The sequence below is a fragment of the Sardina pilchardus genome, chromosome 22 (assembly GCF_963854185.1).
Source record: "Sardina pilchardus chromosome 22, fSarPil1.1, whole genome shotgun sequence".
Taxonomy (NCBI): domain Eukaryota; kingdom Metazoa; phylum Chordata; class Actinopteri; order Clupeiformes; family Clupeidae; genus Sardina; species Sardina pilchardus.
In genome coordinates, this window is record NC_085015.1 from 11628493 (window position 1) to 11645992 (window position 17500).

At 43.3% G+C, this 17500-nt stretch overlaps 3 protein-coding genes across 3 annotated transcripts in view; all 3 read right to left on the reverse strand.

Moving 5' to 3' along the window:
* Positions 1–6873, reverse strand: part of baiap2b (BAR/IMD domain containing adaptor protein 2b) — a 90027-nt gene extending 83154 nt beyond the window's left edge. Inside the window, exon 1 of the mRNA XM_062526795.1 lies at positions 6719–6873. Coding sequence (XP_062382779.1) covers positions 6719–6766 — 48 coding nt within the window. The 5' untranslated portion in view covers positions 6767–6873. The remainder of the gene's footprint in view (positions 1–6718) is intronic.
* A 1627-nt stretch (positions 6874–8500) lies between these two features.
* On the reverse strand, positions 8501–14076 carry chmp6b (charged multivesicular body protein 6b). The gene is made up of 8 exons (XM_062526797.1): positions 13848–14076; positions 13265–13374; positions 12820–12907; positions 12344–12430; positions 11833–11898; positions 11626–11706; positions 11160–11244; positions 8501–10210 (listed from the first exon to the last, which is right to left on the reverse strand). The coding sequence occupies exons 1-8, from the start codon at positions 13911–13913 to the stop codon at positions 10155–10157; spliced, it is 639 nt and encodes a 212-aa protein (XP_062382781.1). The 5' UTR covers positions 13914–14076; the 3' UTR covers positions 8501–10154.
* A 2068-nt stretch (positions 14077–16144) lies between these two features.
* The window catches only part of abca5 (ATP-binding cassette, sub-family A (ABC1), member 5), a 47726-nt gene continuing 46370 nt past the window's right edge, over positions 16145–17500 (reverse strand). Inside the window, exon 39 of the mRNA XM_062526798.1 lies at positions 16145–17500. This exon is cut by the window's right edge and continues 2314 nt beyond it. The gene's annotated coding sequence lies outside the window, so the exon portion shown is untranslated.

Consider the following 17500-nt stretch of genomic DNA (forward strand, 5'->3'; position numbering starts at 1 on the left):
GATGAGTTTCAGACGGACCGATTATACTGGAGCACCAAGTAACGCGCATGAGTTCGGTTCAGACAAAACAAACCCCAGTGGCACAGTGAACATGAACAAAGAAGCTGATGTGACCGCGTTGGTTGGCCCCGTGGATGGGAAATGTTGTTACAAAAAACGAACGGATGGAAGCGTAGATAAGAGCATGGTTGTGTGCAAGTATGCAACAAGGACGTATCACCGCAGGTATCACCTCAGTGCAAAACATAAAGCAGCTAGCTGCTAGCGTGGACAAAGTATTGTGATACACCAAACACTTGAGGGAAACCTCTGAGCTTTATTTATTAAACAAATAGCAACCGAGTTGCTGTTACAGCCACAACTCACGCTTATAACAGTAATCCACCGCACCTAATTCCATGTCCAACTTTCATAGACCTAAAAGAAACTTCACACTCAGAACCGCATACAAGCACACACGCACACACGTAAACTCCGCCCCCCAGTTCCTCTTAAAGGGACACAACAATTTCATGAACTACACCCAAGGTAACAGGTGACACAATTAACAGGATATCACAGTATTATAGTTTATGGTATTGCTACACTTTATGGCAAAAATTGCACTGGTCTGTTGGACTTATTAATAAACAATATTTTTGTTGCTTAAGCGTAGGCCTATGTATTCAGTCATTATCCAATAGTAGGCTATACTAAAAATCCATGTGAAAAAAAATACTTCTCACTGTTCTCAGGTCATATATTTATATACAATTAAAATGTGATTAATTTCGATTAATTAATTACAAAGCCTCTAATTAATTAGATTATTTTTTTTAATCGAGTCCCAGCCCTAATATATATATATATATAATTATTAATAAAGTAATATAGAACATGTATTTGATACCATGCTAAAGTTGCCTAAAAAGAGGAATATAAAATCATCATTTGACAATTGATCTTAATGCCTTAATTTAAAAAAGGAGTAAAAATCAATCATTAGCCTGTTTGATGTTCATTGAGCTCAATGCAAATCAAACAGGCTAATAGGCCTACTGGAAAAAGCACCATGTCAATCTATAGCTATGGTGAAGGGTATGTGATGATGTGGGGCTATTTTAATTCCAAAGGCCAAGGGAACTTTATCATGGATGCATACAGTAATATCCTAGATCCCTGAAATGGCTGGCCTTTAATTAAAAAAAATGCACAACTGTCTTGAATCACACTGAATAGAGCTGTTGCCTTAAAATGAAAATGCCATAGTACATATTATGGAATATATTGATTTTCTTTTATGAGCAAATATTGTTAGGCCACTATGCAGTTCTTTCAAGCCAAATGTTCATGTGTTGAGAGAACTTGCATGCATCACTTTATGGATTTATAACATTCTGTATGCACATTGGGGATACTTCAGAGCTCTCCAGCAAACATCATCAGGGTGTCAATCATTCCAATTGTTGTCTTTATTGACTTACTGTATGTGATCAAATGTTTGCCTTGATGAATAACTAGGCTAGTTAATTATTGTATTGTATTGCTCACCTCCTCCTTCAATTGGGATTTGGGTTGATATGGGCTGGGGTTCTATTCCTGAGGATGAATCTGTAGTGTGTATGTTGAGGGCACCTCATTAGTTACGAAACCAGTTCTTAGCACCAGCAGTCGTGTAGGCTAATATTTTATCTTGCATAGCCTAGTACAATAGCCTAGTTTATTGCTCAAGTTCATCCAGTTACAGACTACTGTAAATTACACTTACAGACCTTCTACATTACATTCATCTGTTCTCCCATGGCAATGAACGTGCAGTGTTTAAATAAAATAACACTGCACTTCTTAGCCTAGGCTACTGAAAAGTGTTGTTTTGATATAGGTTTAGCCTAAACGAAATCATCTCTTTTTGTCAGCTAGCTAGCTAGTGTGTTGTGTCATGGCATCCAGTGTCAGTGAATTACCTTTCTTTTGGAAAAACCGAGTGACTTTTATTTCTCCCTCTTAGCTCTCTGCTTCTGCTTGCGTTTGTGATATCCAGACTTCATAATTTACTTGGCAACTTCTAAAATGCACGCACCTATGCAGAGTGCGAATTTGGGGGGGTATATAGCCTGCTGCTCATAGTTCGAATTACATGGGGGTGGGGGGTAAAAACGTTAATAAATGCCGGTTGTAATGACTTGATCAGATGACATGATTTTCAACGAGCTAGACGTCTGCTAACAAGATACATTTACCCAGCAGCAGCAAAACGAATTTAGCCTACTGGAGGAATTTACCTAGCGTTTTGTCACTCAATGTTGACACTGCTGAAGTCGTTTTCTATCTCCGTTCTAGCGCCACGGTGGTTGAAAATGGTACGGTCCACAATAGGGGTGTTTGAAATCGCTTTAGATTATGTTCCTACAGTGAAAATAGCAGTTGACTTGTAAAACCATATATCATATCCTTATTTAAACAGATCAAATGAAACATTTATTCAAAAATCCTACACATGACAATACTATTAAAATATTATTGATAGCCCTCAAAGGGCCCCCTGTCAGTGCTGGGCCCTTAGAATCGTCCTAACCTTACCCCCCCTGGCGGCGCCCCTGCGTGTGTGTGTGGGGCTGAGCAGTGTGTGTGTGCGTGTGTGTGTGTGTGTGTGTGTGTGTGTGTGGGACTGAGCAGTGTGTGTGTGTGTGTGGGGCTGAGCAGTGTGCTGCACTCTGCTGCCCGGTCTGTTCCGGCACGACTGCAGCCTCATCGTCCATAGCAGGCCTGCCAACATCCGTCTCCCGCAAACCGGCACCCTGCGGCGGGTCAGATTACCCCCCCTCCACACACACCCGCGTGCACACACACACACACACACACACACACACACACACGCACACACTGCACCCCAGCCTCCCGTCCTCCTCTGGCTCTATAATTAAACAGCCCAGCGATCAAAAGAAAGCCCGGTGCACACATTAGAATGAGATACCATCATCACACACACACACACACACACACACACACACACACACACACACACACACACAGGCTTGAGTGTGATATGCTCACAATCTTCTGAGGAGAATCAGATAACACCACTGATATACAAACACACACACACACATACACAAAGACCATCTCTCAAGAAGGACAGCCTCACAGTGACACACTATTAAATACAGAATACACAAAGCCAGAGAAGAGCAACACACACACACACACACACACACACACACACACACACACACACACACACACACACACACATACACACTTCCTTGGGTGAGAGCACCTCTATCTACCCTCTCTTAGCCACACATACCTACAGTGTGTGTGTGTGTGTGTGTGTGTGTTTGTGTGTGTGTACAGCAACAGAAAAAAAAAACATCCTGCAGGTTTCAGTTGGCCATTGATTAGCACTACCAACACCCATTGATCCAGGATTTCTCGCCGGCTGCCGCAACTTTGCCAGCCGTCTCTCCTCATTGATCCGAACGGAACGATTAACACATCAATAGCAGGGCACTTCCCGGGCATCGACATTCCTTCGCGTACCATACACGCCAAAACACGTGAGGTGGAGTTGAGAGGTGGAGATGGAGAGGTGGTGGTGGTAAGGTTGGGGTCGTGGTTGTGGTTGGAGTTGGGTTACGGCATTGGCTCCTCTGCTGTGAGTGTGTGTGTGTGTGTGGGGGGGGGGGGGGGGGGGCTGAGCAGTGTGTGTGTGTGTGAGATGTTGAGAGGTGGAGATGGAGAGGTGGTGGTGGTAAGGTTGGGGTCGTGGTTGTGGTTGGAGTTGGGTTAAGGCATTGGCTACTCTGCTCTCAGTGCTCTCCTACACTACTCTAGATGCTATATAAAGAACCACATGCTCCAAATATGGCACCCCTAAAATGGTTCTTTTAACCATTTTGAAGGGTCCATCAAAGGAACTCCTAAGGGGTTCTTTAAAGCCTGCATGGTTCTACATAACACCCCAAGAACCCTTTTTTTAAGAGTGTATCATCAGGGTTCAAGGGGCGGAGTGGACCGTTGTGGAGTGGACCGTTGTGGAGTGGACCGTTGTAGTGCGGAGTGGACCGTTGTGGAGTGGACCGTTGTGGAGTGGACCGTTGTGGCCGTTTGCGTCCAGCGACTGCCACAGCTGCCCTGACAGACGTGAACTTCCTCTGACCCTCCACTAAGGAGATGACTGCCCCCCCAGAGCTGGTTCCACACACACACACACACACACACACACACACACACACACACACACACACACAAACACACACACACACACACACACACACACACACACACACACACACACACACACACACACACACACACACACACACACACACACACACACACACACAAACACACACACACACACACACACACACACACACACACACACACACACACACACGTACACAAATGTACCTCTCTGCCAGCCTTTGTAATGGAGAGGGTGCACACATGCATGCAAATGCACACACACACACACACACACACACACACACACACACACACACACACACGTATATTATATATGACCCTGAGCACTGCCTGCAAATAAATTGAACAGCTACACACATAGCCATACACTTATTTTCCCAAATAAAATCACACACATACACAAACACTCACACACACTCTCTCTCTCTCTCTCTCTCATACACACACACACCCCTGCAGTGCCCATTCAGCCATTTCAGTCTGGCAGTCTGGCAGCTTTATGGCCTCTTACTCTTTTAAAAGGGTAAGGCAGAACGCTGAGGAAATGAGTGTTGCTCTAGCTAACATGACACCACAGTCTCAGAGAATACAGCTCACAGCACTCTCAACCCCTTAGCACTGATAGGGGAAACTATACACGCACGCACACACACACACACACACACACACACACACACACACACACACACACACACACACACACACACACACACACACACACACACACACACACACACACACACAGACACGCACGCCCGCACGCCCGCACGCACGCACACACGCGCACGCACACACACACACACACACACACACACACACACACACACACACACACACACACACACACACACACTTGCTGACACAGCTTCACCCACTTTTGCTCCACTTTGGTTTCAGTCATTGATCTCATTGAGATGAGAGCACTCCATACTGCAGATCTCCACTTGGATGCACTATTTTTTTTCTTTTTAAAGCTGTGCCATCTGATAGCGTGCTGCTTTTTTTCAGGAACTTCTTGGTTAGGCTATATGGCTCACATTTACGCAGTATCTCTACAGTGCCTAACAATGTGCTGTTGAGTACTGCTACAATTTCAAAATCCAACACACATGAAAAATACACAATAAGTAGCCTCCTCAAGGGTCATAGTCATGTGACCGCCCCCTGCAGTCCACCTGTAGCCCAATAATCTCTCTCTCTCTCTCTCTGGACAGACGCACGCAGGGTGTTGACTGTGTGTCAGCGCCCTGTGCCTTCTCGCGGTTCTTGGACCAGATGTTGAGTCCGAAATGAAACCAAACACGCGTCATTAACCTCGGCAGCGCAGTATTTACGGCCGTCTCTCGGCTGCACAGGGCTTTTCAGTTGGTTTAATTAACGAAGGAACACAATTAATTCCCATTAGCGAGGAAGCGTCAGGGCACAGCGTGAGGGGAGAAGTGACTGGAGCGAAACGGGAAACTATCTGTTAGGTATAAAACCACGGATGTCTTGTCTATATAACACATTGAGCTATTGTTCTCTTTCCCCCCTCTTCCCTGCTAGCGGCTTTAACCTGACGCCCTGATTAGACCATCCATCTGGTCCGGTATAAGATGCGCTTAACCGCACGCTAGACACTACAACTAGACTCATCGGATCCAATAAACCCCAAGCCAGCCTTAACCACACTCTTGTCTAAGTTCATTCAGCACATAGGGTGCAATAACCAGAACATTAAGATAGTAGGCCTACTACACATTTGTTTTAGAACTCGTATGCGTAATGGAGTGATTAAAACTTGTTTGGTGTACTATCATGTCGCCACTATCAGCAGAGACATTCGAACAGGTGCAACTCCCTATGCTTCAATGCCTCATGAAACTACAGTACTCAGACAAACAGAGGTTTTACAAAGAGAAGGCACCATATAGCATGTTACTCCCTTCAACTTCAACCATGAATTAAATGTATGAGAAAGGAGAGCAGGTTCCTTCTTCATGCAACATAGTTTGGGGTTTATAATTCAATTCAGTTCATGAGTTTAGTGCAGGTGGGCCAGAATCGGCAGCACGGGGGCTAACATAAAAGCTATAGAATTCTCAAACTTCCAGCAACCTCAGAACAAGGTCGTTGTGATTTAACTGATAGCGTATCTGTCCAAGATATGTTGACAGACAGACTTCATAAAGGGCAAACTCATATGGCTGGCCACACATCTTTATCAGGCACGCACAATGGCACTGACAGCGTTCACTGAACGTTGAAAGTCAAGCAATACATTATTATCCTAAACCACATTATGAAAAGTTCAGCATTCATTCATACATGATCCACAAGTTGCACCATTCATAAACATAAAACCTCCAAAAAACCATGCACGCAAACTCCGATGGATAGACTACAGTAACTTAAGCTCCAAGGGACAGATACAGTAGGTCCAGATACTAGTGGTAGAAAGAACATGTGTCTAGTGTATAACTTGAACTTTATAGGCTACTAAATGTTCATGTCATTTTAATTCTTCAAAGGATGGACAAATGACACTCACCTTGTAGACATTTTCCGTTATACGGTGCACCTCTTCGGTACGAGACATCTTTCAGGCTTCAGGTATAACACCATAGACGGTGGTTTCCTCGTGTGAAATGACTGCGATATTGCACGGTGTTTGAGAATAACAAGTCAAAGTCAAGACCGGACAAGACGTACGAACGTGATACAGGATAGCAAGAAATGCGACCGACCGAGCCAGTAACCGTCGCTTTTATAGGGAGCTCTCTCGCAGCACCCACACTGTCCCACGCTCGACCAGCGCGCACACATACGGGAGGGCTGGTGAGAGAGAGAGGGAGAGCGAGAGAGATAGAGAGAGAGAGAGAGAGAGTGCAGTGTACTCGTCACTGGGATTGCGCTCACCGTTTAAACTCGCTCCGCCCATATTCACCGTCAGCTCAGCCGACGGTCAGGCGCAGCGAGAACAATGCAAAGAGCATCTCGGCATGGGCAGCCTCCCTTCACAGAAACACATGCTGCGCCTATGCGTGTGGCGCGTCTTATGCCACCGTAATTACGATGGTGGACTAGTGAAGAAAGAAAACACGGTATCTGCACACCGTAAGATATTCACAGGCAATTCGTATGGGTATATTAGTGATTATCATGAAAAATATATACTTCAGTAGAAGAAAGTCAGGGGCTATGTTGGGTATTATTGGATATGACACCATGAATGATTGAGCCTATAGTAAAAAATATATATACATACATGTTTAGGCCTGTTATATTGAGTTCGAATAAGCATTTGCTTATGAGGGCAACCTGCAGAGTTTGTGTGACCTGATCACACTGAGAGAAATCCAGCTTGCACACAGAAAGGTTGCGCGCGGGCGTGTGTGTAGGCAGAGCAGTCACTGCGGATTCCTGCCAAGGACGTGCGTGAGTGTGTGATGTAGGTGGGGAATCCTCCGCATCATCCACAATGTGCTCTACTACCAAAGCTTTCAAAGGATTCTCGCATTCACACAAACATTCTGAAATAGGATCTATCCCTCTCTGCAATTAGCCTACTGCAGCTTCCCTTGGTTAACATTCATTCACAATGATGTCAATTCGGCAAAGTGGGTTAAGTTATGGCTCATATTAAGACACGAACAGGGTAGGCTATTTCTGGGCTTACTAGAGTCTATATTTTAACATTTAGCCTTCATTGTTAGCAAGGCACTAGTTAGACAACTGAGGGGGCAGTGGGGCTAGGCATAATATGCCTGCCTGTAAGGTAAATTCAGTCTATTTTACTGCCTGCTCTCTTCTTTGTAAGAACTCACGCCACCTCCTCCTCTGCCACACAGCCTAGCCCACGCCTCTCTCTTGTATGGTTCTGCTCATTGTCGTTTGAAGCTCGAACTTTACCTCGCGCATGATTCAGACATTGTGCTCCCAAGGCCGCCCGCGAGCCTGAACGCCTCTTCTCGTGCCCACATTCCCGCGCCGAGTTGGAAGGTCCCACGCGCTAGAGTCCCTCGAATCACCTGTTGACTCACGCAATTTGGCTCAGAGACATGTAGTAAACAATATTTTTTTGTGTGATTAAATAACAATTACGAAACTCTCTGCTAATGCATTTAAGAAATGAGATGAGTGGTTTGACTTGCATTATCTATGTTAATATTGTCTGCTTCTCGTGTTCATCTCTTTTCCACTGTTTAGTTACATACAACATAGTCCTCTTTCATTCCCAGGGCTGCTTGATAAGGCTCTGCCAGGACTTAGAGAATACTGCCCCCTTATGGCTAATACTTTACATTACAAACATCCAAATAACCACACAAAGTTACAATTTAAAATACCCTTTTATTTTCTGAAAATAAAAAAAGGAACACCTTACAAAACCATAAGGAAACCATTCAGTTCTTAAGTTCTTAAGAACCATTCAGTTCTTAAGTTCTTCTGTTTTTTTCCTAAGGTCACATGGTAGCATGACTTGACACAGCAACACTCATCTGACTTTACATGAAATGATCTCTAATAGGTTTGTACACTCCGAAGCAGAGCTCATCGGAATCAATCTAATAAAATCACATCAGACAGGACATTATTCTTCGGATTATGCTTTTTTTTTGTTGTTGTTTTTAGACGTGTCTTAATCATGATCATTGTCTGACAACCAGTCATCCTACACCCTGATATGTGCAGGGAATTTAAAAAGCATTCCAAAAGGGGAACGGAAGACAGCAACAGAAGAGATGAAACAAAAGATAGATGGATAGATAGATAGAGTAAAACAAAAGATAGATAGATGGATAGATAGAGTAAACCAAAAGATAGATAGCAAGAGAGGCGGAGAGTGTGTCCTAAAGAGAAGAGCTCTGCACCATGACGACACATTCCAGAATCTATCAGGCTCTAATCTCCAAGGAACATCTTCCCGAAAACCTCCGTAGACAATCTAGTGGACTGAAAATAAGCCTGCTGACAATAGGATTAGCCCTTTCGCCAGACACACACACACACACACACACACACACACACACACACACACACACACACACGGGACAGAGGGGGGTAAGTGTGTAAGTGAGTGTGTGCATTTGTTTGTTTGTTTGTTTATGTGTGTGTGTGTGTGGGGGGGGGGGGGGGGGCAGTGTAGTAAATGGCACACATAGGCAACTATCAGAATAGCAAGGCAGAAAAATGCACTGCTTTTAGCCGTGTCTTTCTGCTTTTCGCAACATTGTCATCCAGCACATTCTTTGTTTTTCTATACAGGCCGATTTTGCAACCAACTGGTGACAGACCCAAACTGGATCCGGATCCGTTTCGTGCCACAGTAGGCTGCTATCTGTGATCCAGTGGGGGCTCATACTTTACTGATGATCTAAAAGACAAAGAAATTACGCTAGTCTAGGCAGAGAGCAGCACTTAAAGCAGTTTGGAGTCTTCAAAACCAACACTCCGGTTGTCAGTTTCCGTGAGGTAAAGAAAAAGGAGTGTTTTAAGTGACATACAGTATGAGTACATGAACTATCTACTGTACAAGGCTGCATTCAGAGCCTGTTGGAGTCACTGAAGAAAATAATAAGGAAGAGATCGACTGACATGCCATACAAGGGAGTCAAGTGAAAACAGACCTGAATATCATCATGAGAATAGAAGAACTCAGAGGGGGTTAAAAAAAAAAAACACACAGAGAAGAACTCAAACCTGGATGTCCCCACTATCCACGATCACAAAGAATTGAACAAATGCTGAGGAAGGGGCTCACGTGTCAAACTACATGTCAAAACACCTCCATCCAAGAGGCAGGGAGAAAACCGAATGTGTTTTGTGCGTGTGTGTGTGTGTGTGTGTGTGTGTGTGTGTGTGTGTGTGTGTGTGTGTGTGTGTGTGTGTGTGTGAGAATAACTGTTGGAAGTTGGGGAGGTTGGAAAATTGCAGCAGCCCATAATAGATGTATGCGGTTCGCCCCCTGGTGGTCAGAGGCGGCGCTAGGCAGCCAGCATCTCTCTCTCCGGCTTCTTCTTCGCTCTCTCCTTCCTCCGCTCTACAACACAGTAGACAGTGACAGTGAGTTAGAAACACACACAAACACACACACACACACACACACACACACACACACAAGCAGGCAATGAACACGCCAATATGTCACAATAACACATTATAGGTGTGAACCAATACAGGCCTTAGCATAAACAGAAAGAATCACTTCCCCTATGGTGATTTTTGGTGGTGGTTTGTCTACTTCCCTACATGGGCGGCAGGGCTTACCGTTAACTTTTAAAGAGGTTTTGGTTGTCAAAGCCAACCAAATCTGGTTGCAACTTGTTAAAATTAAGTAGCTAAGGGCAACTGGGCAACCATTAATGTCGAGCCCTGATGAGCGGTATATTTGGTGTACACCTCTGTGGGTGGTTTTCCACCGACAGCAAACCCGGTGTTGAACTAGTGGCGTTCGGAATTCTTTGAACCATGGTGCTACAGTATCTAGTGAACCAGCTCTCATTTCCTCCAGTTTTGAATCGGACCAAGGATGCGTCATCAACAATGAGTGTTGAATACAAAAACAAAAGTTATTGAGATGCATAAACGGGAGAATGATATGAACAGTTGTCCCACAAACACGGCAGAAATTAGCTGTTTAAAATGCTAGTCAATGTCTGCAGTGTAATACTAGTTGACTCGTTTTGTTTACTCGTAACAGTTGATATGGACGGAAAACTCATGCTTTTAGCCTTCTCCCCTCTGAATGGCAGAATGACACGCCCACTCTGGTTCGCAGGAAAAAACAACTATTTTCTGGTTCAACTTCAGAATCAAGGTACCACGTTCCGAACCAGCTTTTGTTTGGTGGAAATGCTCAGAACGGTTCAAATGTTGGTTCGCGAACGGGAACGGAGCCGGTCCTCTGTCGTGGGAAAAGGCCTATGTCTGTGTGTGTGTGTGTGTGTGTGTGTGTGTGTGTGTGTGTGCGCATGCGTGTGTATACACACCAGGTTCCTCTTCCTCCTCCTCTTCCTCTGCGTCTGGAACCTCTGGTAAGGCCTCATCTGGAACTTCAGGAAGTTCAACATCTCCCTAAATACGAGAAGAGACAGTTCAGAAAAGAACTTCCTTCACTCAACATGTCATGGACATATGAGGAAATACACAGCAAGACAACAAAGGGATAACCTAAAGAGACCGCAATATCAGAAATGGAACATACAGTAATCAGCTTTAGTCCTTCTAAATAAACCAGTGGTGACATTATGGTCTGCTATTAGGTGATATTAAGAACCATCAAAAAATGTGGCTATATATAAACCAACAAGTCTGCTATCCCAGGCACCCGCGCACACACACACACACACACACACACACACACACACACACACACACACACACACACACACACACACACACACACACACACACACACACACACACACACACACACACACACACACACACACACACCTGTGTGATGGCCTCCAGCTCAGCCAACACAGCGTCTTCATCCTCCTGAGTCAAGGAGCCCGCCAGCATGTCATCGATTTGCTGTGGACAAACAAAAATACTTGGGCTCCATCAACCAATCACCACTAACACCGTCAGGTGTATCATACCACCTGTAGAACAATGTGAGAGGGGGGGGGGGGGGGGTATGCAAAGCAGCAAGCTTACCCTCTGGTACTCGATGGAATCCTGCGTCTCATCCATGATCCTTTCCACCTCCTCGATGGACATCACCTGAGAGAAAGGGATTTCCCAGGAGACAGATATATCATGTCCAAACATGTACAAATATACTTCCACAATCAACTGACAGATAATGACGTACAGAACATGATCATAGTTCTCTGCACTCAAAAATCACCACAGTTACTAAGACCAAGACCAATATGGCATCAACTAAATTACAAACATAACAGGCAGCTAAGGATAAGGCTGATTAGGAGAAGCAATTGGGTGCCTTTGTCTTTTATATATCCTCCCTTCCTTCCTCGGTCCTCGTTCTCACTGATCTAGATAAAGAATGATGGGGTGGCAACAATGGGATAGCCTACCCAGTGCTAGTTACAGATCAGTGGGAACAAGTCTGGAGGACCGAGCATCGAGGATCGAGGAGGGATGTTGATATAGTCCCATAGTCTTTCAGTATGATCAAATGCAATGCAGATCAACTGTTCAGTACCTCGTGCATCTTCTTCAGGCAGTCGTTGCCGACCTTCAACCCTTCAATGACCTTCATCTCAATCTGGGCAAACTCCAGGTCTTGAACCTGAAAAGTGAAGTTAAGATTTTGACAAAGCTGGATGCTACAAAACATAAAATGGTAGGGCTGACAAACGTCAAGAGAGCTTCACAACCAGTAATCAGCAAAAGTATCTCCTTGGTATGTTGTATGGGTCTGTCGCCATGCTCAGAGTGGTGTGTGGTATGTTGTATGTGGGTGTTGTGTGGGGATTGCATATGATAGGTGTGTGTGTGTGTGTGTGTGTGCGGGTGAATTGGTCACACACTGATGTTTTTCATTTGTGAAGTTCCTAACGGAAAAATGAAGCTCTTCTGAATTAGGGATTTGAATTGAATTCCTTGAGAATGTACTTCAATTCTACTAAGTTTATTCTTGCAGTGACACATTGACAGTACTGTACGTCTGGGATTTACCATGCGCTCCAGGTTGGTTATCTGGCTGTCCGTCTTGCCCAGAAGTTGGTCCTGATAGCGCTTCTTCTTAAGCAACAGGAGGGCTTTCCTGAAACCAAGCCACGCACAACAAAGGTTGATAAGATCAACAAGTACTCAGCACTCATGAACATGGCAAAGCAAAGCAGTTCAAAAGCCGGCCATTCCTGTGAATGTTTCAACCCTTAAGTATAATGCATGGACCCACGGATAATGTATGTTCATACTTCAGATACAGATATAGAATTGGATACAAACACATGCATGCAGAATTTATATGTAACTAGCCAATTCAAGAAAAAAAGGGGCAGGGGGATTTCACAGAGCAAGCGGAGACTGAAGTAGGCGGTTAAGTATGTTGACTGAATCTCTTTCTGTCCACCGCTTGGTCCTGTGCTGACTTGATTAGTGTAAACAGGGGCCTTACTCTTTCTTGCCATCCTTCAACAGCTGCTTGGCAAGTGTTCTCTCCTTCTCCAGCTGGAGATTGATCCTCTTCTGGTACTGCCTTAGTTTATCTCTCTGCTGTTTCAGTTGCTGTAGATTGAAAAAAGTGACCAAGTTTCAACAGCGGGCAAATGTTTAACTCGTCAACCTGTGGTTGAAATCTTAGTCTGGAATTTTAATTTCACGTTTTCACTGAAGGCAAAACAAGTAAAACCAGTAGACTGATCTATGCCCTACCCTAACAGTGTTGGCAATCGCAAGTAGATTGCTTTAATTGGCTAACGAGATAGTATCTAAGCCTAATTACAGTTGGTCTGTGATTCAGCAATCTTTCCAGTAGCTGACGGCCATCGCTGAACTGTTCACTTCTTGATCAATAAACCTCAAACATCTCACTGCAAAAGAAAACTAGGACAGAATCTGTGAAGTTATTTTGTTCAGGCCAGGTGATACTAACGTTACCAGAAAACGTCAGGGACATACGTGTGGGCTTTGTTGTGTCCCTGGGCTGGGTTGCTTAACCATAACATTAAGACCATTTGCTAGCTAGCTTTCTAGCTCACCAATATCGCTCTGTCTTGCTCTGTCACTCGAGTGGTGCGCTTCTTTCTGCCGAAAATGTTTCCCATTCCGAAGCCGCATCCCAGCCACTCTTTACACCGATATCAGAAGGATTTGTTTACGATGCTAATATTCAGGAAATCCCTTGTCTAATTTCATCATACAGGTCAGTCGCTACTTATTTTAGCCTGCTGAATAATCAGTCCTCTGAACTCAGCATATCCAGCCGCACCCCTCACAACAGGAAGTATGGGAGCCACTGAAGGACAACTGTAATATGTGCAACGAGAAAGTCAAAACGTTACTCGGCCGTGGGCATCTTACAGTAGGCTATGATGAGATACAATGTTTCAAGCCATGGGTCAAATGTGACAGCATACTGTACATCCAGAGACACCATTATCTAGGTTCTTCGCAGTTGTTCAATTTCATACAATGTTTGAAGTTTCCCCGTGTTCTAAAATAATATTACCCAGCGCAATAGGCCCTTGTTGCATTAATGTATATTTCAAGTTTAGACATTTTAGAGCCAGCCTCATACAAAAAAATGGAAATTTAAATGCAACTATTTAAATTTGAGAAACAAACAAACAAACAAACAAAAAAAATCAAGATTACACAGAGGAAGCGATCTTTCCAATGAAAAAGACCAGGTGATTTCATTTTCATTTGATTTATTTTTTTTATTTAAGGGGTAGGGGAAATGTTGAGCAGTAGTAGTGCCAAGTCGTACATGTCTCGAGTGAAAGTGCACACGTGAACTCCAGAGCACCAGGAGGACTCTTTAGTGGGTTCCCGTCGATAGCAGGCCGACTTAGGAACACACCCGCACCAGGCTCGGCCCAAATCTGGGGCAGACCAGCCAGCTTCGGGTTCGGATGCAACCCAGGGGTCAACCGCTTACAAGGGCACCACCAAGGACTGTTGTGGACATGTGAGGGCACATGACTGAACACAAGTGAGTTTTTTAAAAAAAAAATCAAAACAAAACCAAACAAACAAAACAAAACAAAAAACAGTGCACAATCATCTTATAAAGATTGCATAATACAGATAGTAGAAGTTAAAACTTACAAAAGTTCTCAAACAAGGTCCAACACTGGATAATGCCAGAAGGATGTTGAAAATGTCAAATGATCAATTGTCAATTTAAATGAAGTCGTGTACCTCTTTTTCGCAAAAAAGTGTAGGCTATTGCAGTTTATACTGGAGTCTGTCAGTTAGGTGACCAGTCTGTGAAACACAGTCATATTACATGATGCATAAAAATGTGTCTTCAAGGTGAAGTGTGCTTTCCACATCCAAAACAACCAGTAAGACTAATGAAGTTTTTGTTGTTGTTGTTGTTGTTGTTGTCCAATAGCAAATTGATCGTTTCCTTTGTAGACCTACTGTATGCATTCCAGGTTGGGGAATTGGGTTCTGGGTAAAAGTAGTGCAAAAGCAAAGCTGTCTAATAAGTTACATACTGGTGGCTACATTTCAACCGCAAGACACTTAAGAGTTTACGGAAAAGACAATACACAAACTTCACACGATGCTGTGATCGATCGCACACAGATTTATATATTGCACTTTATAGAAAAAAAAGATGAACTTGGTTTAATACATAATTCAGTAGAACCCCCAGGAAATCATCATCACCAACAAACACCCACACCCACACACTCATTTAGTCACACACACATACTGTACATACACACAGTTCTTGCAGAGGGGCACATTTTTGTCCGTTATATCATTCTAATGCTACATGTGTGCACAAAATGAGTTCACCCAACAAAATTAATAAAAAACAACCCCCCCCCCCCCCCGACACACACACAGTTAAATCAACACACAACTTGGATTTGAAGCAATACCGTCGCGTCTAAATCAACATCATCTTTTCAGAAAACAGACTATTTTCCAAGTTCCTGTCTTCGTACTTCAAGCAGTGTTGACCTCTGGCCCCATCTGAGTGCCAAGTGTAAACCTCATACAAACCAAATCAGAGCAGTTTCCCAGATTCGTTAAGAAGCTCTTAAGTGCTAAGAACTTCTTAAGAGCGCTCTAAGAACGTTCTAAGAACGCTCCTAAGAAGTTCTTAGCACTTAAGAGCTTCTTAACGAACCTGGGAAACCCGGCCCAGAGCAGTTTTGCATGACAAGCAGCACATCACAGACCCAGACCCAGCCATAAGAAACCAATGAAAGCTAATCTTTCTATCAGAAGACCCTCACAGGTACTGTGTGCACATTGCTAACTAAAAACAAAATGGCTCCATCTCTACCACACATGATGCACCCAGGAATATGTGTTTCTCCAAGTTACGCCAATAATGTATTTGTCAGATTTTTTTGCATTGAATTACATTTTTAACAAAGGGGAAAATAAGTGTTCAGAAATATGTTACTCAGGATTAGTGAGAAATATTTTTTTTTTATCAAACCCTGAAATACTAGCATTGCTGTAGGTCATTCACTAACGGACATAGTGTCTCTTCCATTAATAAAATAAAATGACAATAAGATTAATAGTAAAAAAAAAAAAACAATTGTGCAGCACATCTGTCAAGATTTTGAAAAATAAATACACATGTTCATTTATTTTCTTTAAAAAAATGTTACACTTCACAATAGATGCTAGGATATGGAGGTGAGGAAGTCCTTTTTAAGTATATATTGCCAAAAATATATGTGGTGGTCCTCCATTTTGTCCACTGTCAAATACATCACAACACCCCCTGTTACCCACTACCAATACTAAATGGACCATGTCAAATCTGCCAACTACACTGTGCATAATTAGAAATCTTAAATATGTACAAAACAATTAAGTCAGTTCGACACTTCATCACCAACATTGTCTTCCAGTCCCAGAGAGTATAATAATAATAATAATAATAATAATGATAATGACAACAAATTTTGAGTGGGTCTGTGCACCTCTGTTTCTGTTTCTGTTGAACTAAACAGATGAAGCAAATTGCCAACTCAGTGTCACAGCGGTCACCTTCTCATATCAACGAAAAAACTGATCCATTTGGGACAAATGAGTGAACTGCCTTCAGTTTGGAAAATCAAATTACACTCAGTCAACACATGAATACAATCGCCATCAATATCAGCCATGGAAAAAGGCAGCTCCTTAAGTGTTTTCCCTAAAATCGTTAAAAAACTACTCAGCCCTCAAATTTAGATTCATGTTGACATAAATACAGGTATGAAACTTTTTTTTCTTTTTTTGATCCCAAACATAATTATATGTCTGCGCCGGTCACCTCTACCTGCAATAAAGGCAGTAAACTAACAAGCAAAACATTGCAACACATGAGCTAAGAGACTTGGAAGTGATTCTGTATACTGTGATGCTACTGTACATCTTCAGTACCAGTAAAAACAACACACATATACTCGCATACAGTACATCCTAGGCAGCTTCCAATACCACAAACAAGCTATACAGACACAGGATCTCCATTCAGCCAATCAGATGGCCTCAATAACTCGATTCAGCCAATCAGGTGGCTGTGTGCCATGTATCCAATGAAATCGTGAGCTCGAAGCAGAACATGGATCGGGGCCACCATACCTTAGCACCACGCATACCAAATATTGCTCAAAAAAAGACAATACAATACTTGCATCTACATCGTACCAACAAGACTTTTAGA

Bases quoted from the DNA above. Each gene is read 5' to 3' on its own strand.
- chmp6b (XM_062526797.1), bottom strand. From the start codon at position 13,913: ATGGGAAACATTTTCGGCAGAAAGAAGCGCACCACTCGAGTGACAGAG. The intron at 12,908-13,264 runs GTAAGGCCCCTG...GCTTGGTTTCAG, and splicing joins TTGAAGGATGGCAAGAAAGA to GAAAGCCCTCCTGTTGCTTA. The intron at 12,431-12,819 runs GTAAATCCCAGA...TTCACTTTTCAG, and splicing joins TAACCAACCTGGAGCGCATG to GTTCAAGACCTGGAGTTTGC.